Here is a 25,603-nt window from a genome sequence, read left to right as displayed (position 1 = left end):
CGAAATCAATAAAATTATATATATATATATATATATATATATATATTTTTTTTTTTTAAAGCCTGGATATAGAAGTGAAGTGTCAGACCTGAGGCTTCTTTTATCTTGCTGCATTTCCATCCTTTGTGTATCAGCTCATATCCAAGGAGCTGTAGGTCAAGCTCTAGCCGGTCTGTTTGCATTCTGAGCAGTAGGAAGGAAGGAGAAGGAGTGCAATCTTTCCTTTTTAATAAGACTTTCTGACAGTTACACACAACACTTTCACCTACATCACATTGAAACCTCATTACCTGGTGGTATCTAGCTGCAAGGGAGGCTGTGGAATAGACAAAGAGAAGAATGGATTTATTGAACTCTAGCAGTTTTGGTCACAGACTTGCTCGATTATTTTTATACTAGAGGCCTGATGCATGAAATTCGTGCAAGAGTAGGTCTTCCTTCCTCCGGCTTCCAGTAGCGGCTTCCCTCTAGCACTTGGGACCGAGCTTCCCTCACAGCCCTGGCTTCATCAGGAAGGACGGAAGGACATCCATTTAATTAGCATATTATGCTTTTATTACTATAGATGCCTTGTTGGATTTTTCAATAGCTGTTACTTTATTTAAGGTTTTTATATCTGTGTTCATAGGTGATATTGGCCTATTATTTTGCTTTTATTGTTGTTAGTTCAGGTATTAAGCTTATGCTAGATTCCTAAAATGAGTTTGACAGCACTCTCTGTGTTTTGTTCTTTGAAACAATTTGTGTAAAGTAGGAATTATCTATTCCTTAAAGGTTTGGTAAAGGTTGCCCATAAAACTACCTCAGCCTGATGCCTTTGGGGAATAGGATAAACTTTTTTTTTTTAAAAAAAATGTTTTATTGATTTCAGAGAGAGGAAGGGTGAGAGAGATAGAAACATTCATTGGCTGCCTCCTGCTAGGGATTGAGCCCATAAACCAGGCATGGGTCCTGGCCAGGAATTAAACCGGCAACCTCCTGGTGCATGAGATGATGCTCAACTGACCCAGCCACACAGGCCAGGCAGAGAAACTTTTTGAACTACAGCTTCAGTTTCTTTAGTGGTTATTGAACTGTTCTGGCTTCATTTTCCTTCTCGAGTTAATTTTGGTGATTTATATTTTTCTAAAAAATGGACCAATTTACAAAAATTGACAATTTTCAAAATTTTTGGCACAAATATTCTGTTATAGTATTACAATTTTATAAACTTTTACTGTATCTAAAGGTTATGCCTCTTTTCATCCCTTCCTCCCTTTCTTGATCAATCTTGTCTGAGGTTTGTATATGTAATCATTTAAATATTTGTATTAAGTTATATTTTATTAGTCTTTAAAAAACTAGCTTTTGGTTTCAGTGAGCATCTCTATTGTTTGTTTCTATTTTATCATTAATATTTCCTGCCATCTACTACTTCAGTATTATTATATTCTTTCTTCTGCCGTCTTTGTCTTTCTTTTCAGCCTCTTGAACATTGTTTTCTAACATGTGCTTTTAAAGCTATACACACTCCCTTATAACTGACTGCTATAGCTGCCACTCATAAGTTTTGAGATGCACTGTTTTCATTGTTCAATTTGAAATGGTTTGTAACGTTCATCATAATTTCCTTTTTAACTTGTGAATTATTTAGACTTTTTTTTTTTAGTTTTTAACTATTTTTTGGGGAGAAGGTCCACCTTTTTACTGTTGATTTCTAAATTTGCTACATTGTGGTCATAGTATGCCTTCTTTATGATGTTTATTCCGTAGAGTTTGGTGAGGCTTCCTCCCTCATAGGCACATATAAGTACATATGATCATACATGTAAACATTTTCCAAATGTTTATCCTCAAATTTTTTTGGTTTCTTTATCTTCAATTTTTTTTTTTTTTTTTTTTTTTTTGGTTTGATCTACCATTTCTGAGAAAGATGTGTTAAAATGACTCCCATTACTTTTCATGTTTCCTGGTAATTTTATTAATATTTTTAGTTTGATAAAGTGCTATTTAGAAGTATTCAGGCTTATGATTGTTGTATCTTCTTGGTAGGTTGGCCATTTTATTATGAAACTAGAGGCCCAGTGCATGAAATTCGTGCATGGGTAGGGTCCCTAGGCCTGGCTGGTGATCAGGGCCAATCAGGGCCTTCTGGCTGCTGGCCTGGGCCTTCCTTCATTCTGCGCCGCCCCCTGGTGGTCAGTGTATGTCATAGCGAGCAATCGAACTCCTTTCTCCCAGTCAAACTCCTGAGGGGACAATTTGCATATTAAGCTTTTATATATATAGATAGGCTGCTTTTCATCTTTACTAATGGCTTTTGCCTGGAATTCTGTTTTGTCTGTTTTTATTGCTATGGCTGCTTTCTTTGGGTTAATTTTCCAATTTATCTTTTTCATCTTTTATTTTCAACCTTCCTATATCCTTCTGTTTAGATGTGTTGCTTGTAAGCAGTATGGACCTAGAGTTTAGTAGACATATTTCATCCACTTGTATGAATTTTGATTACTGATTTATTTAATTTATTTCTGTCATCTCTTTAAAAATTTTCCATTTGATATGCTTTTATTTGCTGTGCCCCTCTCCTACTTTTCTGCCTTCTATTGAACTGATCAAATTTATTTTATATCTCTTTTTTCCCCCTTTCACTGGGTGGGAAGTACATTTTAGTGATAATTTTTCTCAAAATTGTAACAAATATACTTAATTTATATTTTTCTAATAGTCTAAATTTTGTCATTATTTCTATCATTCTTAGGTACAAAACAAGTACCTTGAACACTTTAATTTCCTTTTTAACTCCCTCCTCCCATCTTCCATGTTATATATTTATCTAGTATTTTGATTATACCTTTAAAAAAAAAAACCCTTCTAAATCAGTTGTTGTTATATCTTTTATGGTTTAATATTTAGTTTTACAAACATGTCTTAACAATTTATGTGTTCACTATTGTTTGTTACTGCCCACTCCTTCCTCATGGGTTCAGTTTCCTTTATGCTGAAGTACTTCTTGAGCTTGAGACCAGTTTTAGAGTTAATATCTCAGCTTGAGATTTCTATATTTCACTGGGAGTACTCATTTGAACCCCACACCCACACAAAAAGCAGCCTTAATGTTTTGTTTTCTCAGCATCTTACTCTTAGCCACTCTTCTGAATCATGATATGAGTTTTCAAGTCCAAGTTTGTAAATGAAATGGCCATTCTTGGCTGCTGGCTTTATGCCTAGGGTCTCCTTCCAGCTCCCCAGATGCACAGGTTTGGGGTCTCTCCTCTTATTCTCCCTGGGTGTCACCATCCAGCCTCTAGCCTACGTCTGGCCTGATATTCCCGTGGCTCATTTGGCCTAGATCCCCTCTCACTACTCGTGTTTCGAATTGCCTTTTTGTTTCTAGTACCTGAAGATTTCTCTTTTCTGTTTCAGGCTTGGCATTATAGCAAATCCACCTTTCCCACTTTATGTTAGCCAGCGTTTCTATATGTTTAAGGGGTGGGAGGGAGCTTCCCAAGTTGGTTCCATCTACAATATTGATCAGTTGTCTGGACTAGGCTGGTAGCAGCAGATCCAGGGAGAAGTGGACCAATTTGAGAAGCATTTGGAGTGAAGTCAGGAAGGGCAGGGACAGGCAGAAGAGTTCTTCTTTGCTCTTGTGTAGGTATTCAGGGAGGTCTTGGTGGGGAAGGCCAGTGAGATGGTGTTGGGTAAATGTGTAAAGAACTGAACTACTTGGGATGATCACATTGGAAACTCAGAGGGGTGACAGGTGGGGAGAGAAGAAATCTGGCACATCTTTCTGGCCAGGCTCCCTTGCTTGTCTGCTGAAGGCATCCTTAGTTATACACCTGCACTGTCCTTTCTGTCCCTTATGTCCCTGGCACTTTCAGTCTGACTTACCACACACCACGCCCCAACTGGTACATAAAAGGGAGCCATGAATACCAACAGCCTTTCTAGGCAAATAATTGAGGACTCGTTGCCCCTCTCCCTGCACCTGCTGCCACCCCATTTTCTTGGACTTTCTGGTCTTTGCTCCTATCTCACTGGTCCCAGTATCTATCTCTATCTCTATCTATCTCTATCTCTATCTCTATCTCTATCTCTATCTCTATCTCTATCTCTATCTCTATCTCTATCTATCTATCTCACCCCCCTCCTCTCTCTCTCTCTATCCCCTTTGGTTTTAAAACTTGCCAGGGAGGAAAGGTCTCTATTTCTGCCTTTCAGACTGTTCCTTGCTAACCTATTGGGTGAGGAGTTCAGAGTTATTGCCTCTGATACCTGGAAGTCATCTGCAGGTCCTTCTAGTTGTCCATCATTAGTGTTGACTTGGCTTAGAAATACACAGGGGTGGGAGTTGGTGCTCCTTCAGTTCCATCTCCACTGCACCTTCACCCAAATATATATTGTAACCCTATTATTTATCAACTAGAGACCTGGTGCACGAAATTCATGCACAAATAGGGTCCCTAGCCTGGCCGGTGATCAGGGCTGATCTGTGGAGTGACCAGTGGGGTAACCGGGGCGGGGTGGGGGGAGGGCCCTGCTAGCACCCGCCTTGGCTGGCCTGGGGCCTGCAGGCTGGGGGCAGCTCCTGCATTGAGCACCTGCCCCCTGGTGGTCAGTTTGCATCTAGCGACCTGTCGTTCCGCCTGTTGTTCTGCTGTTTGGTCAATTTACATATTAGGCTTTTCTTATATAGGATTACTCTGCTGGGCACTGAGGATACAAAGGTGAGCAGAACACACAGCCCCTGCCCAGTGAAGCTTATGGCCATGTTCACCTACGAACCTCATAGATGAAGTAGGAAAAAAAATTGTTATTTATTTGAAATTGAAATTGAACTGGAGTCCTGTGTTTATTCTGACAACCCTACTTTTACCCACTGTACCCAGTCAGGGCCGTCTGGAGAACTCTGTGTAGGAAAGCCATCCTATACTCACGATCTTTCCTTAGGATCATGGTCATTTGTGGCTTTGGGACCTTGAGAAGGGAATGTGCTGAAAGAACAGAGCCCCTTGCGCATTGGGAAGGAAGCTTGCATCCTCATGAAGCTGTATTCCAATAATAGTCCTGCAGAAACAATGAGTTGCTAACTGACACAAGCCCTGATAGCTGAAGAATGGACACTGCCTCCATTCTTTAGTTATCAACTCCAAGATGGTTTCTGACTGACCATCATGGCTCTACTTAAATCTCCCACCCTATCATAGCCCCCCAGGATGAAGTGGGGGCACTCAGGGACCCCAATTGACTTTATGTTTAAGTTCCTAGATGCTTTCTCAAAGCGGGAGCCAGCACAATGGCTGAGCCTTGCTGAAATGTCTCTGCCCTTACTCCTCCCTGCCCACTCCCCCACACCTCCTGTCAGCCTGCCGCCAAGTAGTCTTGGCAAAACCTCTTGACAACTCCTGGATGTTGAGCATTAGACACTGTGTCTCCTGGGATGAGCCAGTTTTTTCCCAGAGCCTCTTGTGTTTTCCCCTAGAGAATCACAGTAGAAATGTCTCCCTGAAGTAACCATGATAGCAACTTCCAGAATAATCAGAAATGTCATCATTGTGACCCTAAAAAACTTGAGGGGAGGGAGCCTTCTCAACTTTGTCAAAAGGCTTGGGGAGAAAATACTGGAAAAGGCATTGTTATAAATTAGTGACAATTCGTAACTGAAGCCAGTTTCTATTCTATGTGTACAGCATTGGTGAGGACCACAGCGGATACTGCCAAATGCAAAGCTAAGTAGGGACATAAGCCCTGAACTTCACTACCCTGAAAATGCATCTATTATAGTTAGGATTAGATTTGGCTGTGAGTTACAGAAAACCCCCAAATGACAGTGACTTAAATATAATACGAGTTTATTTCTCTCTTGCTTAGAAGAAGTCCGGAGAGAGTCAACTGAGGGGCTGCTAGGTTCTCTACAGTGTCAGGACCCAGGCTCCCACTATTTTATTGCTCCTCCATCCTGATTTCCATCTCATGTTCTAAGATGGCTGCGTGAGGTCCAGCCATCACGTCTGCATTCTGGTCAGCAGGGAGGAGGAAGGAACAAAGAAGGGCATGTTCTCCTTTTAAGAACATTTCCTGGCCCAGTCAGTGTGGCTCAGTTGTTCTGTCAACCTAGGAACTAGGAAGTCACGGTTCAATTCCCGGTCAGAGCACATGCCCGGGTTGTGGGCTCGATCTTCAGTGTGGAGAGTGCAAGAGGCAGCCAATCAACGATTCTCTCTCATCACTGATGTTTCTATCTCTCTCTCCCTCTCAATAAAAAATATTTTTAAAAAAAGAAGAACAGCCCTAACCGGTTTGGCTCAGTGGATAGAGCGTCGGCCTGCGGACTGAAAGATCCCAGGTTCGATTCCGGTCAAGGGCATGTACCTTGGTTGTGGGCACATCCCCAGTAGGAGGTGTGCAGGAGGCAGCTGATCGATGTTTCTCTCTCATCAATGTTTCTAACTATCCCTCTCCCTTCCTCTCTGTAAGAAAATCAATAAAATATATTTTTTTTAAAAAAAGAAGACCATTTCCTGGAAGTTGCACATACAACTTCTGCTTATACTGTGTGACCTAGAATTTAGCCATACATGGCTACATCTAGCTGCAAGGGAGGTTGGTAAACAAATCTTTATTAGAAGTGGCCATGTGTCCATCCTAAAATCGTGGGATTTTATTACTTAGGAAGAATGGATGGTGGGGATTATTAGTGTTCTCTACCATCCTTTCTTCCAGCCAACTGTTCAGCTAACATTTAAGGATGAGTAACTGCCCTATTTAGTAAGGGAGATAGATATGCAAATAACTTACTGCAATACAATGTGATATGGAGTATAAAAGAGGTTTTATTCAGAGTGCTGTGGGAGAACAGATGGAAATGATCAACAGCAATCATAATAATGAATAACTACAATGCCCTAGCTGGGTTCTCAGTGCTACATTCCCATGATATTATTTGTCCAGCTTCCTTTCTTTTCAGCAAGAGCTGCAATCCTTTCTGCCTCTCTGTATAGTAGCTAACATTTACAATGGGCAGCCCAGGTGCTGCTCCAAATTTCTTACATTTATTGTCTCATAACAATCCTAGGAGCAGGCACTATTATCATTCTTCTGTATATGTAAGGAAACTGAGGCACAAGCCATAGTGCTGGGTATTGGACCCAGGAAGTCTGGCTTCAGAGTAGGGTGCTTAACCACTCTGCTAGGCTACTCCCCTAAAGCTGCTTGTTTTCATTCCTCCCCCCACTTCCCCACCCCCAAGTATCCAGCATTCTCTCTGCTCGCTTTATTATCATGGCTGAGGTCATCTGGTGGGACCTCTCTCCACTTCTGGACCAACTCCTAACTTACTTGCATCTCTTCCCTTTCCTTCTCCACCAGTCCTGCCTCAGGGGTGAGTCATCTCTCTTGCCGATTAAAGCCTCTCCTCTCCCTCAATCCTAGGTGGGCAGTGGAGTGTTTGAGAGCTGGCCGCTCAGCCATATTGTATTAACTTGATAAATGCCTGATCTTAGGGAGTCACTTAACCTCTTTAACCCTTTGAGTGCCAACCAATATCCTAGGAACTATGCTAAAATTGCCAAGGCATTTTTGCTGATTTTATAGCAGTTTAGGAAAAAAATTATGAATTGCAAGTAAATGAAATTACATATTCAAAAACTTAAGGAAACCTTTAGTACATTGACATATTTAGCAATATCATCATCACTAATAAAAGCAGACTTAGAACTGGACGCCGTTTCGAAGCTTTGATAGCGCTCCCGGCACTTTTGGCGAAAGACAGGAGGAGCGCGATCGCACTCCCCGGCACTCTAGGGGTTAAGCCTCTGTTTTCTCATCTGTAAGTAGGGGTGGTACTCACACCCTTATCATGGGACTATTTGTGAGGATTGAGCGTGTTTATTCACGTACAGTGTTCAGCATATACTAAGTGCTCACTGGGTGTTAGTTATTATCGACTAGAGGCCTGGTGGACGGATTTGTGCAGTGGTGGGGTCCCTTGGCCTGGCCTGCAGGGATTGGGCCAAACCGGCTCTCTGACATCCTCTGAGGGGTCCTAGATTGTGAGAGGGCGCAGGCCAGGCCGAGGGACCCCCACCGGTGCACAATCGGGGTGGGGAGGGACTGCAGGAGGGCTCCAGGGCCTGTCCGGCCCTTCTCGCCCAGTCCCAGTCGGGGCCCATTGGGGACTGCAAGAGGGCTCCAGGGTGTGTCCGGTCCATCTCGCCCAGTCCCGGTGGGGTAGACCCCAGCAGCAAGCTAACCTACTGGTCGGAGTGTCTGCCTTCTGGTGGTCAGTGTGCATCATAGCGACTGGTTGAACAAATGGTCAGACATTTAACATATTAGGCTTTTATTATATAGGATTCCCCTATTTTCTGGTACCTTGGACTACTTTCTTCTCTACCTTCAATTGATTTCTTTTACAAGTTGTATTAATTTCCTATTGCTGCTCTAATAAATGACCACAAATTTAGTGGCCTCCAATAGTACATATTTATTATTTTACTAGAGGCCCGGTGCACAAATTCGTGCACAGGTGGGGTCCCTCGGCTTAGCTGGTGATCAAGGCCTATCGGGAGGTTGGCTGGCTGTGGGGAGGAACCCGGGAGGTTGGCTGGCTGGCCCCCTGATTGGGGCCTACAGGGAGTGGGGGCGTGGCCAGCAGAGGTAAGGGACTGCGGAAGGTTGGCCAGCCAGCAGGGAGGGACCCCCGGAGGTTGGCTGTGGGAGCACACTGACCACCAGGGGGCAGCTCCTGCATTGAGCGTCTGCCCCCTGGTGGTCAGTGTGCTTCTAGAGGTTGGAAGTCTGAACTGGGTTTCACTGGGCTAAAATCAAGGACTGATCCCCCTGGAGACACAGGGAAGAATCCATTTAGTCACCTTTTCCAGTTTATAGAGATAGTTTGCATTCCTTGGCTTGTAGCCCACTTTTGTCTTCAAAGCCAGCAATGGCAGGCTGTCCTCACATGGCATCATTCCAACCTTGATTCCATTGTCCCAACTTTTTCTCTGACTCCGACTTTCCTGCTTCCCTCTTTCATGTATAAGGACCTTTGTGATTAAATTAGACACACCTGGATAATCCAGCCTCTTCTCATCTCAAGATCCTTAAAGTAATCTACAAAGTCCCTTTTGCCATGGAAGGTAACATCCATAGCTTCTGGGAATTAGGGCATGGATCTGTTTGGACAGTCATTATTCTGTTTATCCCCCCCACCAAAGTTCTCCCCACTTGAGATATGGCTTGTGAGAACCATCCTAAACAAAATACCCCTCCCTTCTTTTCCCCAGATTTTTGAGATGTAATTGACAAATAAGAAAAATATCTCTCCCTTAAAGGTACACTGTCACCCTAGCCAGTTTGGCTCAGTGGATAGAGCATCAGCCTGTGGACTGAAGGGTCCCAGGTTTGATTCCGGTCAAGGGCACATGCCGGGGTTGTGGGCTCGATCCCCAGTAGGGGTATGCAAGAGGCAGCCAGTCAATGATTGTCTCTCATCATTGATGTTTCTGTCTCTCTCTCCTTCTCTCTTCCTCTCTCAAGTCAATAAGAATATATATATTTTAAAAAGGTACACTATCTTCTCTCTTCCTCCCTTCTCAACAAGTTCTTTTCAAGAGCTGTATTGGCTCATTTTCTCCACCTCCTGACGACCTGCTATCTGCGTCTGCCCCCATACTCCACCAGACCGACTTGCCCTGATCACCATTGGCCTCCATATTGCCAAATCAATGGACACCTTTCATTCTTACCCGGCTGCATTTTCCATGTTGGTTGCTCACTCCTTCTTGTGACCCATCTGTCCCCTATCTGCCTTTAAGTGTCTTTGTCCTGGTTTTCTTCCCTGTTCTTTCTGGCGTAGGCACCTTAGTGGGTACACTGTCTCCACCTACCCATGAAATGTCCGTGTTCCCTGGGGCTTTGCTTCTTTGTTCCATTGCTCTTCTCTTGGGTGATCTTGTCCCACACTTCTGTTTGCAAATGCCACTTGCACAAGGATGACTGACCCCCGCCTGTGCTGTGAAAATCCCTGGCTGGAAGTGTTGATGAAGATTGTGCTTCCAGGAATCCCATAAACTCCTCAACTTCGTTGGTCTTTCTTGAAGTAGACCCAATGAGAGAGCTCCTTGAGGTGGCTGCTGACTTGAGAACCATGAAGCCTGGGGCACTTATGCTTTTGTTCCAGACTGTGTGGCCTATTCCATCAATAATGTGTGGTCCTTTCAGGACCCCTGCGATGACAGGTGAAAGGCAGCAAACCCAATGGTGCCAAAGGACAGATCCATGTTTCATGGGGGTAACAGGAAAGCAAGCAGGGAAGGCATGTCTTCCATACTGTGTTTATTGGGGCAAACCCCACCTTTGTCCGTGTGGTTTGCAACTGCTGGAGCTCTGAAAGAGCCAAAGGCTCCCTGGAGCTCAAAGGCACAAAAATATTCGAAGGGAGCCAAAGTGCATCCTAACAGTTCAGTTAGATAAGACTCACCAGAAACAGAGAACAGTGTAACCAAACAGTTGGGTTGCCTCCAAATGCAAGAAGATTGCTGAGGGAGGTACAGTACAGAGGATGGTCTTGGAGGCAGTCTGGAGGTTCACAGAGGAAGAGGAGACCTGGGCAGAGAATGGAGAGGGAGCAAGGAGGAGGAAGCCATTTTAGGTAGGGGAATAGCATGGGCAAAGGCTTAGAGCCAGGGCCAGTATAATCTACGTGGGGAACAAGGAGAATGCAGGGGAGATGAGGTTGGAGAGAACTGCTTCCAGAGGATATGCTAGCAGTAGGGTAGATGCTAACACAGGAAGCTTGAACTATACCTGGTTGGCATGAAGAAGCTGTGGAAAAGGTTTGAGGAGGGGAATGAATTGAGCAGAGGTCAACTTTAGGAAGACTACTCCAGTCCTGGGTGGATTGATGAGGGGCGTGTTGAGTACCAGATCTTAAAATATGCAAGGTATAATTTTAGAGAGAAGAGGAACCTTGGCAATTACTGGTCCATTCCTATCATTTTATGTAGTGTGTGTGTATTTATATATCATATATAATTATATATCATATATAATTTTATATACGCACACATGTATATTAAATGGCCTAGCTAGAGGGTGAGTGGCTTCCCAAAGGCACATAGCAACAACACCAGTACCAGCATTAGTACTCAGGTCAGACTCCTGAACCAGTGCTCTTCTGTGCCCTACTCAGTAGAGGCAGAGATGTATGAAAGGAGGCTGATCCAACAGTCTAGGCAGAGAGTGATGCAGGTCTTGACCAGGGCAGGACAGGGCAGACACCAAGGTGAAGACCATGTGAGAGGCAATGTGATATATTTTATCTTTCTCTCTCTCAGGGTGGGGGTTGGGACATAGGGCTTGTTGGAGACTGCACATGAGCGCATCTCTTTTTCCTGGGTCCTGCAGCATCCTTCTGGGCCTGGTTTCTATGGCAACAGCTCCCAGCAGGCAGCCTGCCAACTGGAGGAAAGCAGGCAGGCAAGGCAGGCAGGGAGAGAAGGCCTGGGCAGCAAGAGGAAGGCTGAAGTTGTGGGGGTTGAGGGAACCTCCTGGGAAGCTGGAGGGGCCCCTAGAGCTGGTCCCCAGCCCCTCTCTCCTGATAATGAGTAGAGTTTGCTTAGGACACAAGAGCCTTTCTTTTGTGATCCTTGAAATTCCAGACCTCAAACTTCTGTTCACCTCTCCACCCACCCCTACATCTCCTGACTCCCACTTCAAGTATGGTCTGACCCCAGCCTCATGCACTTCAGGGGCCACGGATTTCTTCATAGAACCCAGAGGGGAAAAAGAACAAGACCAACTGACTTTCTGTTTTGCATATGATTTGCTTATTAACTCAAAGAAGAAATTTCCAGGCCTTTTGCCATTCCTGCCAACAACTTAATTCAACTCCATTGGCACCGGCTGACTGTGTCTGGCCAGGCTCTGGGCTGAGCCATGGGGTCCCTAGAGGAGGAGAAGTCCTCCCAGCTGCTCCCACCTCCCTTCCCCCCAGCTGCTCAAGGCAGTTCTTCCTGATGTTCCAGCAGCTGGTGGCTTGGGAAGTGCTTGGGCTGTGGAGCAAGCAGCAGCCCTTGGTCCAAATGCTGGCTCTGCTTCTTTACAGCTGGGGACCCATGGGTCTCTCTGGGCTGTAATGTATTCATGTCTGCAGGGCTGAGGACCTACCTGTACAGCTGGTGTAAATAAGCAGACGCAGCATTTGTTAAAGTGCTGAAATCCCTCTCTATTCATTGGCAAATACCCTAGCTCCTCCCTGGCCCCTCTGGTACCCCACCCCCAACCCCGCTTCTGCAGGGAGATGCTCTAGCACGGGGGCTGTATCTGTTTTCATGGGCATATGCCAGCAGCTGTTCTGTACAGATGAACTATTGTAAGTATCACCCTGTCCAGAGGCGATGCCACAGGTAGGTATGTTATGTACCCACCTGTTACAAGGACTAATATAGTTAAAGGTCATATAGGTTTCCTTTCTCATCCCCTTTCCTTTTAGTCTGGGTGGGGGTGAAGGCCGGGGGAGGGCAGAGATCACAGCCAGCTCTCTCACCAGGCGGGCGAGGTTCAAGCGCTCCAACAGTGTGACGGCTGGCGTGCAGGCAGACCTGGAGCTGGAGGGCCTGGCCGGCCTGGCCTCGGTGGCCACAGAAGACAAGGCCCTGCAGTTCGGACGCTCCTTCCAGCGGCACGCCTCTGAACCCCAGCCCGGACCCCGGGCCCCCACCTACTCAGTCTTCCGCACGGTCCACACGCAGGGCCAGTGGGCCTACCGCGAGGGCTACCCACTGCCGTACGAGCCGCCGGCCACCGATGGGTCACCAGGCCCTGCCCCGGCCCCCACCCCGGGCCCCGGGGCAGGCCGCCGGGACTCCTGGATGGAGCGCGGCTCACGTAGCCTCCCCGACTCAGGCCGCACGTCCCCCTGCCCACGGGACGGCGAGTGGTTCATCAAGATGCTGAGGGCGGAAGTGGAGAAGCTGGAGCACTGGTGCCAGCAGATGGAACGCGAGGCGGAGGACTATGAGCTGCCCGAGGAGAGTGAGTGAGAGCCTCTGGTGGAGGGATCAGGGCCGGGAGCTCTCTGGTTGGACGCGAGGGTGCCGTCCTAAGGGTTTGATTCTCTAGCACCAAACCTTGGAGGTTCCCGGTGGGCAGCAGGGCGTTCCTGGAGCTCCTGGAAGGAAGCAGGGAGCAGCTTCAGAGGCCAGGGGTGGGACTAGTGAAAGTGACCAGCCGGGCCTTCTAGGCGACAGCTGCCAGCGCATGGCAGCCAAGGGAATTCTTCCCATCTGCGCTGGTGTGGGGATCTGGGCCTGCTCCAGGACGTAAGCCAGGGGCAGGCCGTGCACAATGTCAGGACATGTCTCAGGCACCAGTGAAGATTAAGCAGGAAGACATGGCCCTTCCCTGCAAGTTCAATCCGAGGGGAGAGACAGTCTTACCCCAGAACCCCAAGGATGGGATAGTGACGTGTGAGACAGGAGTCATACACATGAAATTTAGTGATTCTTAAGGAGTCAAGGAGCCGCACAGTGGTGGTCATGGAGCGAGTGCCTGCTTGCCATAGGGCTGCTGGGCTAGGCTGGGACTGGTGTTCTCAGTTCTCTGACCTGGGAGGATAAGCACTTAAGAAATGTAGGTTGTATGAAGGAAGAAATGTCAGGGTGAAGTAGGCTAGGAGCTGCTTGTTAGGAACCCGAGGATAGATGGGGAGGGGCAGGCGGAGACCCACATAGAAAATGTCAGGTAATGGAAGGGCAAGAGTCAGTCAGGGCAGACTTCCTGGAGGCGGGGGAAGGAAAGTCACCATTCCCCTCCTTGAATTTCCTTCTGCTCCCCAGTCCTGGAGAAGATCCGCAGTGCTGTGGGCAGCACGCAGCTTCTCCTGTCCCAGAAGGTTCAGCAGTTCTTCAGGCTGTGTCAGCAGAGCATGGTGAGTGCCCCTGGGTGCAGAGCCTATCAGACGTGTGCCCGGAAGGTGCCCAGTGTGTGTGCCTGGAAGTGGGACCAGGTGTTTGTACCCAAAGGCTTTCTTGCCTCCCTGTCTCCCACTCCTCCCACCCCACCCCACTCTCCCAAGTTGAGGGTGGGTGGGGCTTGCCCGGGCCCTGGCTGGAGCGCAGACATTCCTGACTGGCTGCCTCTCTTATGTCTCCTTCCTCTGCAGGACCCCACTGCGTTCCCTGTGCCCACCTTCCAGGACCTGGCGGGTTTCTGGGACCTCCTGCAGCTCTCTATCGAGGATGTGACCCTCAAGTTCCTGGAGCTACAGCAACTCAAGGCCAACAGCTGGAAACTCCTGGAGCCTAAGGTGGGGGCAGGTCCCTTGGAACCAAGAGCCAGACCCTGGAAAATGCCCTTCGCCATGGAGGCATGTTGGGGGTGGGGGTAGGGGGCCAGGAGGAGACCGGGGGGCAGCAAAGGCAGCCCTGGACAGGTGATGGTGACCACCTTCTTCCAAAATGACCGCCCTGGGGCACTGCTGCCTGCTTGGCCCGAGTGCTCATCGCTGCCGCAGTTGCCAGAACCCGAGGTGGCAGCAGCCACCCTGGGCCAGCTGCAGTTTGAGGGCGCAGACCTAGAGCTTCCGAAGGGCGGGCTGCCCTCAGCTCGGACCTACAGGGGCCCCTCAGCCGTCATCCCACTAGACCTTGTCGTGATGGGCCCAGAAGCCTGGTCTGTGAGCGCCCCCCCGCCCCCCCACTCCCGCTGCCTTGCCCGCGCCCCTCCGGACCTGGAGTGAAGCAAACACTGATTCGAACGGCGCCACCCAGGGGCGTTCGAATCAATATTTCTTTAAAAAGAAAAATGTGCGTTTTGACCTTGTGGGAACAGGTACACCCGGGGCTTGGGGTGCAGGCACAGAGAGCAGCGTCTAACGGTTACTAACCGCTCTCACCTGGCCGAGCCCCGGGGGGAGAGCGGAGGGGCGTGAACTGGGGAGCCCGGTGGGACCCCGCCCCCCCACTCAGCGGCCGCCCGCCCCTCTCGCGCAGGAGGAGAAGAAGGTCCCTCCGCCGATACCAAAGAAGCCGCCGCGGGGCCGGGGCGTGCCGGTGAAGGAGCGCTCCCTGGACTCGGTGGACCGGCAGCGGCAGGAAGCGCGCAAGCGGCTCCTGGCGGCCAAGCGCGCCGCCTCCTTCCGCCACAGCTCGGCCACCGAGAGCGCCGACAGCATCGAGATCTACATCCCCGAGGCCCAGACCAGGCTGTGACCCGCCCGGCCGCCCGCCCGGCCCGGCCGCGGTTTTCTACCCGTACTGTACACCCAGCGTCGAGGTCACTGTGAACGCGGGCGGCCGGTGCGCCCGCCCCGCCGGCTCCGCACGCCCCGGCCCCTCCTGCCCGCCGCTCTCTCGTGGGTTTTTTACCTTCCTGACCCCACGCGAAGGCGCCCGGGCTGGGCCGGGGGCCGTGCCTCTCCGCCCTGCGCCCCCACCTGGACCCTCCTTTCTCTTGGTCCGACGCTTCGTCCCCACCTCCTCCCACCGGCACCATCTCTGCCATTCCTCCCCCCGCCCCCCACTCCCCCCACGGGCCAGGCCGGGCCAGGTCCCCCATCTGGGCTCTGCGTCCCCCCCCCCCCCCGACCCCGCGGGGCTGGGCTTCGTGGGGATCAGCTTCGTGGCTTTTTATGAAGAATCCGAACCCCGCCTAGGAGCCCGCCCCACCCTCTCGGGGGCTCACCTTCCGCCCTCAGCCCTCCGGGCCCAGGGACCACAGTGGCTGGACCAACCCAGGACCAGGGCGCCTGGGCCTCTCCCCTGTCCCAGCTGCTGGGGAGGGGAGCTGGGGGCTTCCCCCTCACCACACCTGTGGCTGTTCCCACATCCCCTTGAGTATCCCAGGAAATAATAAAACGGCAGAGCTGCACTCCAGCCATCCGCTCTCTCCTGAAGAAGCCACCTCTGCACTGTGCATGGGGGCTGGGGGCGGAGGGAGGAGAGGCGGGGCGCCAAGCTCTCCGTTAGGGGAGAGCAAAGATCGCCTGAGCCAGCTGGGGAAGGTCCCGGCCCTCCTGGAGGCGAAGAGGGGAGGACTTCCACCTTTGCAGGCCTTTCCCTTTCTGCCTCCCAGTCCTCCAGGGCCCCCAGGGAGGGGAGCCCAGAGCCCAGTGCCTTGGCACACAGCATGTGCTCAATAAACAGGGAGTGTGGTTATTCTTCGATATGGACCAATATTGGTTTCCCTTCCCCTGAGGACCCGGTGTTCCCTCTGCTCCAGTCATTCCAGATCAGCAACAGAAACACTCTGTTCAAGTTAGTGCTACCATATTTTCTGATGCCGCGTATGGGTGGGCACTTAGGTGGGGGGCAGAGAACAGAACTTTTCCTAAACAGCAGGCACACCTAGTGTTGATGGCTAATATTTATTGGATACTTACTGTGGGTCAGGCAGAGGGTGAGTGCGTTACACGGATGTGGCTCATCCTGATGACAGATGAGAAAGTGGAAGCCCAGGAGAGGTGAAGTGACCTGTCTAAAGTCACGGGGCTGAGGGTGGTGGACCCAGGTCTGGCTAATCATGAGCTTTTAGCTGGCCCAGTGTCCACCCAGAAAGCCACCTTTCCAGTCCCTAAGTAGTCCTTGGGGTTGGTGTGTCACCCTGAAGCAGGAGGAGATTTCCAGGGGTTTGCCTGCTCTTCTGGGCCACACTGGAGTAGCCAGTTCTCATTCATTTATTCAGCAAACATTCATCAAAAATCACTATTGGGCCCTCACCGGTTTGGCTCAGTAGATAGAGCGTTGACCTGTGAACTGAAAGGTCCCGAGTTCAATTGTGGTCCAGGGCACATGCCCGGGTTGCGGGCTTGATCCCCAGTAGGGGGCGTGCAAGAGGCAATTGATCAATGATCCTCTCTCATCATTGATGTTTCTATCTCTCCCTCTCCCTTGGTCTCTGGGGAAAAAAAATTTTTTTTTTAAATCACTGTTGGCACCCACCACCAAGGAGACAGCCCTGAACAAGTGCAATTTCTACCCTTATGGAGCTTACAGTCTTATGGGAAAAAACAGTGAACAAGCAGATAAAATATAAGGGTGAGTGCTGGGAAGGTGATGAGATATGAGCCACTGAAGTGGGCCTGAGGCTGGGAAGACTGTTCCGAGATCAGACAACAGCTATGCAAGGGCCTGGAGAAGAAAGAGGCATTGGGGGTGCCGAAGCTTGATCATGGCAACTTGCGTAGGGGAGGCCTGATTCCGAGGGCTGTGGGGAGGAGCCATGGGAAGGTTTTGAACGGAAGAGTGGCATGAACAGGTGTTTTACAGGCTGGTCTGGGAGACCACCTGAAAAGCAAGAGGCCGTACACACACACTCACATGAGACCACTGGAAGGTGGAGAGGCCCCATGGGATCCGAATTTCCAAAGGTGAATCAACTTCAGGCTGATCTCAGACAGATTCCTGGGCCCTGTCCAAAACTTAGTGACTAGACCAGCCGTGGGCAAACTAGCCCGCGGGCCGGATCCGGCCCGTTTGAAATGAATAAAACTAAAAAAAAAAAGACCGTACCCTTTTATGTAATGATGTTTACTTTGAATTTATATTAGTTCACACAAACACTCCATCCATGCTTTTGTTCCGGCCCTCCGGTCCAGTTTAAGAACCCATTGTGGCCCTCGAGTCAAAAAGTTTGCCCACCCCTGGACTAGACTCTCTGCCCTCCAAGTGCTGCAGGTGATTATGATGGGCAGCTAGGTCTGGGAACACTTAGATTGGATGACTGTCCAAAAGTTTCCACCAGAAAACCTCATCTATTTCCTGTAGACTAGCCAAGTGAGGCTTTGGCTGAGTCACACCCTGTCTGATCTTGCTTCTCATCTGTAATATTTGGGTCATGGGTGAGATTTGAACTAGACAGTAAGGTACTCAGAGCAATCCTATGAAGCAGATATTGTCATCACCATCATTTTACAATGAGAAAATGGAGGCTTGGAGAGGCTAAACTTACCCCAAATCACAAAGCTGGGAAGTGGCTGAGTCTGAGTTTAACAATCCGCATTATGTATTTGTTGTGTGTGTGTGTTTTTTAATGGGTCTATGTCTTTTCCCAGAAACTGGGCCAGCTTTTCCGGGACGATGAAGTATATGGGAGTGGACAGGGAGAAACAGGTCAGCGCCTGCAACTGTGTGGGCATCCTTGTACAGACGTGATGTCCAAAACCACCCCAAATGGGGCTGAGAGTGGGGGGGGGAGGGTAGTCTCCTCTGGGTATTGTGGCCTGGGTAGTTGTACTGGATAAGTGAAAGATTAGATCCCCTCCCTGTGCTTGAGTTGCTCCCAGTCCTGGCCATAACCAGACACATAAACAGAAAGGTATAGTATAAAGGGAGGCCTGGTCTCCAAGGGGGCTGAAGAGACTAGGGGAGGGAGCCTCTAGCAGTCAGGGAGTCTGGAAAAACTTTTAAAAAATTTTAAATTCGCCAAAACCGGTTTGGCTCAGTGGATGGAGCATCGGCCTGCGGACTGAGAGGTCCCGGGTTTGATTCCGGTCAAGGGCATGTACCTGGGTTGCGGGCACATCCCCAGTGGGAGATGTGCGGGAGGCAGCTGATCGATGTTTCTCTCTCATCGATGTTTCTAGCTCTCTGTCTCTCTCCCTTCCTCTCTGTAAAAAACCAATAAAATATATTAAAAAAAATTTTAAATTGATTTTAGAGAGAGAGGAAGGGAGAGAGAAACATCGGTGTGAGAAGGTCACTGGATCAGCTGCCTCTTGCATGTCCCAAACTGGAGATCGAGCCCAAAACCCAGGTATGTGCCCTGACCAGGAATCTAAATGGCCATGGTCTGGGAAAACTTTTTGTAAGAGGGACTTTTTAAAAATATATATATATTTTTATTGATTTCAGAGAAGAAGGGAGAGGAAGAGAGAGAGAAAAACATCAGTGAGGAGAGGGAATCATGGATTGGCTGCCTCCTGCATGCCCCCATTGGGATGCAACCCAGGCATGTGCCCTTGACTGGAATTAAACCCGGGACCCTTCAGTCCCCAGGCCAACACTGTATCCACTGAGCCAATCCAGCCAGGGCAAGAGGGACATTTTGAACTGGGCCTTGCAGGATGAAGTGGAGTTTTGCAGTCAAGAAAGAGAAGGAAAGGAGGGGTTAAGCTGGAGATCTTATTAAAAAATTTTTTAAAGAATAGTTTATTGATTTTTTTTTTTTTTGAGAGAGAGAGAGAGAGAGAGAGAGAGAGAGAGAGAAACATCAATGTGAGAGCGAGACCCTGAGAGTGAAACTTGGGCATGGGCCTTGACTGAGAATCAAACCAGCAACCTTTCAGGGCAGGGGACAATGCCCAACCAACTGAGCCACACTGGCCAGGGCTCATTTAATTTTTATTTTATTTATTTTTTAAAAAAATATATTTTATTGATTTTTTTACAGAGAGGGATAGAGAGAAACATCAATGAGAGAGAAACATTGATCAACTGCCTCCTGCACACCCCCTACTGGAGATGTGCCCGAAACCAAGGTACATGCCCTTGACTGGAATCGAACCTGGGACCCTTCAGTCTGCAGGCCAACGCTCTATCCACTGAGCCAAACCAGTTAGGGCCAAAATTTTTTTTTTTTTTAGCAAACCTTTGGCCAGCAGAATGGAAATACACTGAAAGGGAAAATGGAAGTTAGAGAGACCATTGAGGGAGTTGTTAGGGGGGTCCAAGGTGAGAGATAATGATTAATTTGAGAGACATTCAGGAATTGCAGGTTCTATACATGAATTGGATCTGGGGAATAATGCAAAGATGAAGATACCTTGAAGATTTCACTCAGGCTTTTGGCTTAGTGAATAAGTAATGCCAAAAATGGACATAGGCTATTACAGAAGGAGAAATAAATTTGGAGTATACTGAACATACCAGTGACCACTTACTAAGCACGTAGGAGATACTGAGGCTGTGCACTTCATACACGTTATGTGAGTTAGTACTCAGAGCAATTCCAGGGGGTGGGTACTATTGTCTTTTTTAAAACATAGGTTTTCTGAGATTAGCAAGCAGCAGAGGCAGGATTTGAACCCACATCTATCTGATTCTTAAGTCTTTTTTAAATAATGTTTTTATTGATTTTTAGAGGGAGGGGAAGAGAGCGGGATAGAGAGATAGAAACATTGATGAGAGAGAAACAGCGTCAATCTGCTGCCTCCTGCACCCCCCCTATGCCCCCTACCTAGGGAGAGAGTCCGCCACCAAGGCATGTGCCCTGACCGGGAATGGAACCGAGACCTGGTTCATGGGTCGATGCTCAACCGCTGAGCGACACCGGCTGGGCTGATTCCTAAGTCTTGAGCCCCACTCAATTCTGCCTGATGGAACTACTAGCCGTCACTCGGGACTCAGCTCAAGGGCAGGTTACTCTGGGAACCTTCCCTAGTTCTTCCTGGGACTCCTTCTCTTTGCCACTTGTGTATACTTCTAACGCCACATTTCTCACTCTCTTGACTTTTTTTTTTTTAAATCCTCATCCGAGGATATGTTTATTGATTTTAGAAAGGGGTTGGGGAGAGAGGGAGAGAAACATTGATTTGTTGCCTCCTGCATCTGCCCCAATTGGGAATTGAACCGGAAACCTTTTGGTGCACAAGACAATGCTCAACCAATTAAGCCACCCAGCCAGGGCACTCATACTGTTGACATTTTGTAGACCAGTCTACTTCCCCATCAGTCAGAGAACTGAGGGCAGGGATGGTCCCATTCATTTTTTGCATCTCTGATGCCTAGCACATGTTAATTAATTGGCTGACTAAATGCTGATTATTCTAGGTACAGTGGGGCCTTGACTTACGAGTTTAATTCGTTCCGAGACAGAGCTCATTAAGGAGCTCGTTAACTCAAATTACTCTGTCAACTCAATGCAAAAAATCAGTCGAGAGACAGCTGGTATCTCAAAAAACTCGTTAGTCGGGACACTCATAAGTCAAGGCCCCACTGTAGTTCTGTTCCCTTCTCTGTAACTACTCAATTAGTGAACAAGTTCTGCTAATGACAGTTTCCTGCACATTTCTTTATACTATTCCTTTCTCTCCATCTGCACTGCTAGGTCTTAGCATTGAGCTCTTTGAGATTACAGAGGTAGGGTAGTAATCAGCCCAGGAGTCTTCCACAGTGGTATTCCTCAAGCTTGAAAAATGAGCCCGAGATACTTGGTAAAGAAAGGTGGGAAGGGCACTGCAGGCAGATGAAAAGCATAATTAAAGGCATAGAGGTGTGAAACAGTTTGGTCTGCATGGAGGAAAGGGAGGGATTAAGCATGTGTTACTAACGATAAATATGCCTGGCTGAGACTAGTGGAATGAGAGTAGAAAGACAGGGCTAGGTGGGAGCTTGAGCTTTGGTGTTTTTTTCTGTACGCAATAAAATAGATGTCTAGCCTGGCCTATGTGGCTCGGTGGTTGAGCATGGACCCATGAACCAGGAGGTCATGGTTTGATTCCCAATCAGGGCACATGCCCGGATTGCGAGCTCGATCCCGAGTAGGGGGCATGCAGGAGGCAGCTAATCAATGATTCTCTCTCATCATTGATTTTTTTTTTTCTCTCTCCCTCTCCCTTCCTCTCTGAAATCAATAATAATAATAAAAAAATAGATGTCTGTACAGGGAGCAGTGGGGACATGGGTGTGTGTGAATACTTGTACCTAAAGGGTCAGGTAAAACTTAGGTTTTATTATATTTGTATCATTTGTAAACTAACAATTTATTTCTCTGCTTACTGTGTGGCTGGTATAGCACTTTACTTACATTATCTTATCTAACCCTCACAATATCCGGTGAAATAAGTGCGATTACCTTTGCCTAGGAGCGGGAACGGAGGCTAAGACTGATTTATACTGTTCCCAAGGTCACAGTTAGAAAGCCAGCCCAGATCCGCAGAGTCCTTAAGCCCTAGATTATAGTCTGCTAAAGGGAGCTTCTTGAGGTCAGTGAGCCTGTCTTTGTGTGTGCGCGCGCAGACCTAGTCTTAGAAGACGCCTAGTAATCATCACCAGCTGAATAAATGCGCGGATGACCTTTTCCTTTCTCCACCCGAGAAGCACGTGGTTACGTCCCTGGTAAACCTCCGAGCCCCTAGGGGGCGTGTGTCCATCTCAGCGCAGCCGGGCTCCCTTGCGGGCGCCTCGCTTGCTCCGCTCCTTTGACTGGAGCTCAGCCAATCCCTGCGCTCCGAGAGAGCTGGGGTTCGGTGGGCGGGGTCCCGGCGAGGCCCCGCGGGCCGCTGGGAGGGGCGGCGGCGGCGGCGGCGGGCGAGCAGGCGGAGGGCGGGGGCCGGACGCCGTGGCTCGGGTGAGCACGCGGGCCCTGCCGGCAGTTCCCTTCCCGGGGGCGGTTGCCCGGCCGCCCGTGTCTTGGCGACGGCTCCTGACTTTGACCTCTGAGCTACCGGACAGGTGATCCCGAGTGTCCGCTGTGGCCCCGGCCGGGCCTGGCGGCTCTCCTTCCAACAGGGGGTTGGAGGTCGAGTCTGGGCGCCCCGCTGGCCCTCGGGGCCAGGGCCTCCCGGTCTCGGGCACGTGGGTGAGGACGGGCGCCGCCGACGAGGCCGTGATCGTGGTGGGATAGGGGCCGGGGCCGGGCGCCCAGCGGAGGGACACGGCTGGATACTTGGACCCTGACCTCACCTGCGCCCCCACCCCTGGCCCGGGCTCGAGTCAGGGTCAGGGTTAATCTTCAATCCCGTTAGGTATCCTCTGCCCTGTTAGCAGCTCTCGAATCTCGGACTTCGGGCTTGGACCTCATCGGGCCTCCGGGGCCCCGGCACAAGGGCCGGTTTGCCGGCAACCAGTTGACCTCTACCGGGCGTGCAGGCCCCTCCACGCCGAGCTGGAAATACGCGTCACCGTGTGTGCGAGACCCTTGGCCTCATTCGTATTGTTACCCCGGGGGGCGGCTGGTTCGAGTCTCGTAATCCTCAGAGGCACCTGCTGTCTTCCTGCTACCTTTTGAAGGGCGGGCCGGCGGGCGGGCGGGCGGATGGGTGGGTGGGTAGATGACTGCTGTGGTTTTACATTAGTGTGTTGCTCGTGCTTTCATTCATTCACTCAACAAACTTGTTGGAGCATTTTATGCCAGGCCGGGCAAGGGAGGGAGGTGTTGGGGGTTGGATAGGGCACAGTGGGCCACAGACATTATGGTCTTTGCCCTCTTGGTGCTTAAAGTGCCTTGAGGCAGACAAGTGGGGTGCGCCAGCACAAGGTGTACCCAGCGGAAATGGTTGTAAGTGTTAAGTAAATGAATTCATTGACTTATTTGAAAGTGGTTAGAATGCGAGTAGGAGGACAGGGAGACCTGGTGCAGCATGTGACAGGTAATACTTGTGGATTCATCCTTGATACGTTTTAAGAAAAATTGGGAATCTGAATGGAGGGTTGCTGTTTAGGGAGAGTGTTTGCTTATAAAGAGAGAACTTGCCCTGGCGGGACTGGCTCAGTGGTAGAGCATCAGCCCGCGCACCAAAAAGTCTCAGGTTCGATTCCCGGTCAAGGGCAGGTACCTGGGTTACAGATTTGTTCCTAGGCCAGGTTGGGGCACTTGAGGGAAAGACTTCGTTCCCATTCTTGAGAGGTTGGCACACTATGGAGGGAAGGCCTATGGTCAAGATAAGGCTTAAAGCCCGGCCGGCGTAGCTCAGTGGTTGAGCATCTACCTGCGAACCAGGAGGTCACTTTTCGATTCCCGGTCCAGGCCCATGCCCGGTTGCCCTCTTAATCCCCGGTGTGGGGCGTGCAGGAGGCAGCCTGTCAGTGATTCTCTCTCATCATTGATGTTTCTCTCTCTCTCCCCTTCCCTTCCTCTCTGAAATCAATAAAAATATATTTTTTATAAAAAAAGAAAGGTGCCCTCTTAGTGCAGTAGGCAGCAGGTCAGTCTCATAAAAGAAAAAATAGCCCTAACCGGTTTGGCTCAGTGGATAGAGCATCTGCCTGCGGACTGAAGGGTCCCAGGTTTGATTCCGGCCAAGGGCATGTACATTGGTTGCGGGCACATCCCCAATAGGGGGGTGTGCAGGAGGCAGCTGATTGATGTTTCTCTCTTAGCGATGTTTCTAACTCTCTATCCCTCTCCCTTCCTCTCTGTAAAAAATCAATAAATATATTTTTTTAAAAAAGAAAAAAAAGACTTAAAGCTTTATTCGGTAAGCCCAGAGGTCCCCTCATGGGGAACTCTGCTGTACATGGTTACATAACTGTCAAAAAGTATAGGTCATAAAATGGAGAGTCTTGTCCCCTTCCCTAACAGTTGAATCTTCCAAAAATTTCTGGATTGTTTCAGGGACCCAACTGTTGCATAAAGCAGGGTTCTCTCTTGCTTTTCTCTGCAAGGGGTGGATGCTCAGTAAATGGTGCCCGGCTGCCTGGTGAGTGGGGAGCTTGGTAGTGGCCCGTTTGGTGGGGAGGGGCAGCTGGTGTCTCCCTAATGCTGCCTTGTGCTCTTCTGCAGATGTCATGTGGCCCGTGTTTTGGACCGTGGTGCGTACCTATGCTCCCTATGTCACGTTTCCTGTGGCCTTCGTGGTCGGGGCTGTGGGCTACCACCTGGAATGGTTCATCCGGGGAAAAGATCCCCAGCCCGTGGAGGAGGAGAAGAGCATCTCAGAGCGTCGGGAGGACCGAAAGTTGGATGAGCTGCTAGGCAAGGACCACACCCAGGTGGTGAGCCTGAAGGACAAGCTGGAATTTGCCCCTAAAGCTGTCCTGAACAGAAACCGCCCGGAGAAGAATTAGTGGAGGACACAGGGCCATATGGGTCCTTCCATAGGCCGTGACTGGTCCTGCCACCATGTTGACCCAGCTCCAGAATCCACATCTGATTTGCGTTGTTGCTTATTCTGGCCCCTCGGGCACCACCCGGCCACACACATACTGGGTGCTCTTCTACAGCCAGGCACACGGACACACTAGAAGCTGAGGGGCCAGTGAAGAGGAAGGCCCTGGAGGGTTCTGGCCTGCAGGCTGCATCTGTTGTATGGTGGGCACAACTGCCCAGGCTTCTGGGCGCACTGCTGGGAGTAGTGTTATGAGATGAACCTGGGCTGTCGGTCCCTGCAGGGAGGCAGTTTGGCCTCAAGCTGAAGTGCATGGGATTGGGGTGTTGCCTTAAGAGAGATACCTCATGTCTAGTTCTCATTTGCATGGGAAGATTTCAGAAATCTACCTGGTTCCTTCCCTCGTTTGCCCAGTCCTTTGTGCTCACTCTTGCTGAAACCCTGTCCTACCAGCTCAGGAAAGGGGGGGACTCGCTGGGGAAGGGCTGTTCTTGGCAGCCCAAGGCTGTTCACCTTGGGGTAGGTGAATCTGCTTGAAAATCTTCACCATCTTGCATCCCCCCCCATCACTGTATAGTGCAAAACTTGATTAAAGTGGCATCTGAGAACCATACTGATCTAACTCTATCTTCCAAATGGTGTGTGTGGTCTCCTCAGGAGTTATGCAAGGGCAGGCATTTCAGGATTTCAGGATAGGATAACATTGGCCTTTAACTAAGGACTACTGTGTCCTGGAGGCTTTGTTTTACTAGTGTGGTTGCCCTGGGTCCTGGAGGTGGTGAGTCCTGGAGGCCCAGGTTCCCAGGGGCTTTTCTATCATGGTAATAAGAGGCTATTGGACCTTTCAGCATCTAA

The 25,603-nt window shown here is 49.5% G+C and overlaps 2 protein-coding genes across 8 annotated transcripts in view; both read left to right on the top strand.

Moving 5' to 3' along the window:
* The window catches only part of DLGAP3 (DLG associated protein 3), a 57,813-nt gene extending 41,961 nt beyond the window's left edge, over window positions 1-15,852 (top strand). For both annotated transcript variants that reach the window (XM_036352451.1, XM_036352452.1), the window contains exons 9-12: window positions 12,533-13,017; window positions 13,821-13,912; window positions 14,147-14,290; window positions 14,976-15,852. In XM_036352451.1, the coding sequence (XP_036208344.1) occupies window positions 12,533-13,017; window positions 13,821-13,912; window positions 14,147-14,290; window positions 14,976-15,194 (940 nt within the window). In that variant the 3' untranslated portion in view covers window positions 15,195-15,852. The remainder of the gene's footprint in view (window positions 1-12,532; window positions 13,018-13,820; window positions 13,913-14,146; window positions 14,291-14,975) is intronic.
* A 6,327-nt stretch (window positions 15,853-22,179) lies between these two features.
* On the top strand, window positions 22,180-25,361 carry SMIM12 (small integral membrane protein 12). 6 transcript variants are annotated; one of them, XM_036351536.1, is made up of 3 exons: window positions 22,200-22,373; window positions 24,256-24,340; window positions 24,424-25,361. In XM_036351536.1, the coding sequence occupies exon 3, from the start codon at window positions 24,429-24,431 to the stop codon at window positions 24,705-24,707; it is 279 nt and encodes a 92-aa protein (XP_036207429.1). In that variant the 5' UTR covers window positions 22,200-22,373; window positions 24,256-24,340; window positions 24,424-24,428; the 3' UTR covers window positions 24,708-25,361. The 6 variants fall into 6 exon arrangements, with proteins under 6 accessions (XP_036207430.1, XP_036207429.1, XP_036207428.1 ...); XM_036351537.1 differs by lacking the exon at window positions 24,256-24,340 and having other exon boundaries at window positions 22,180-22,269; XM_036351535.1 differs by lacking the exon at window positions 24,256-24,340 and having other exon boundaries at window positions 22,202-22,373.
* The last annotated feature ends 242 nt before the right edge of the window (window positions 25,362-25,603 follow it).

The sequence above is a fragment of the Myotis myotis genome, unplaced genomic scaffold, assembly GCF_014108235.1.
Source record: "Myotis myotis isolate mMyoMyo1 unplaced genomic scaffold, mMyoMyo1.p scaffold_m19_p_2, whole genome shotgun sequence".
Lineage (NCBI taxonomy): Eukaryota > Metazoa > Chordata > Mammalia > Chiroptera > Vespertilionidae > Myotis > Myotis myotis.
Note: the sequence above shows the minus strand (reverse complement) of the source record. Positions and strands in the feature narration are given on the sequence as shown.

Excerpts from the sequence above, each read along its gene's own strand:
- SMIM12 (XM_036351541.1), top strand. The coding sequence starts at position 23,215 with ATGAATTCATTGACTTATTTGAAAGTGGTTAGAATGCGAGTAGGAGGA. Across the intron at positions 23,291-24,423 it reads CCTGGTGCAGCATGTGACAG|ATGTCATGTGGCCCGTGTTT; the intron begins GTAATACTTGTG and ends GCTCTTCTGCAG.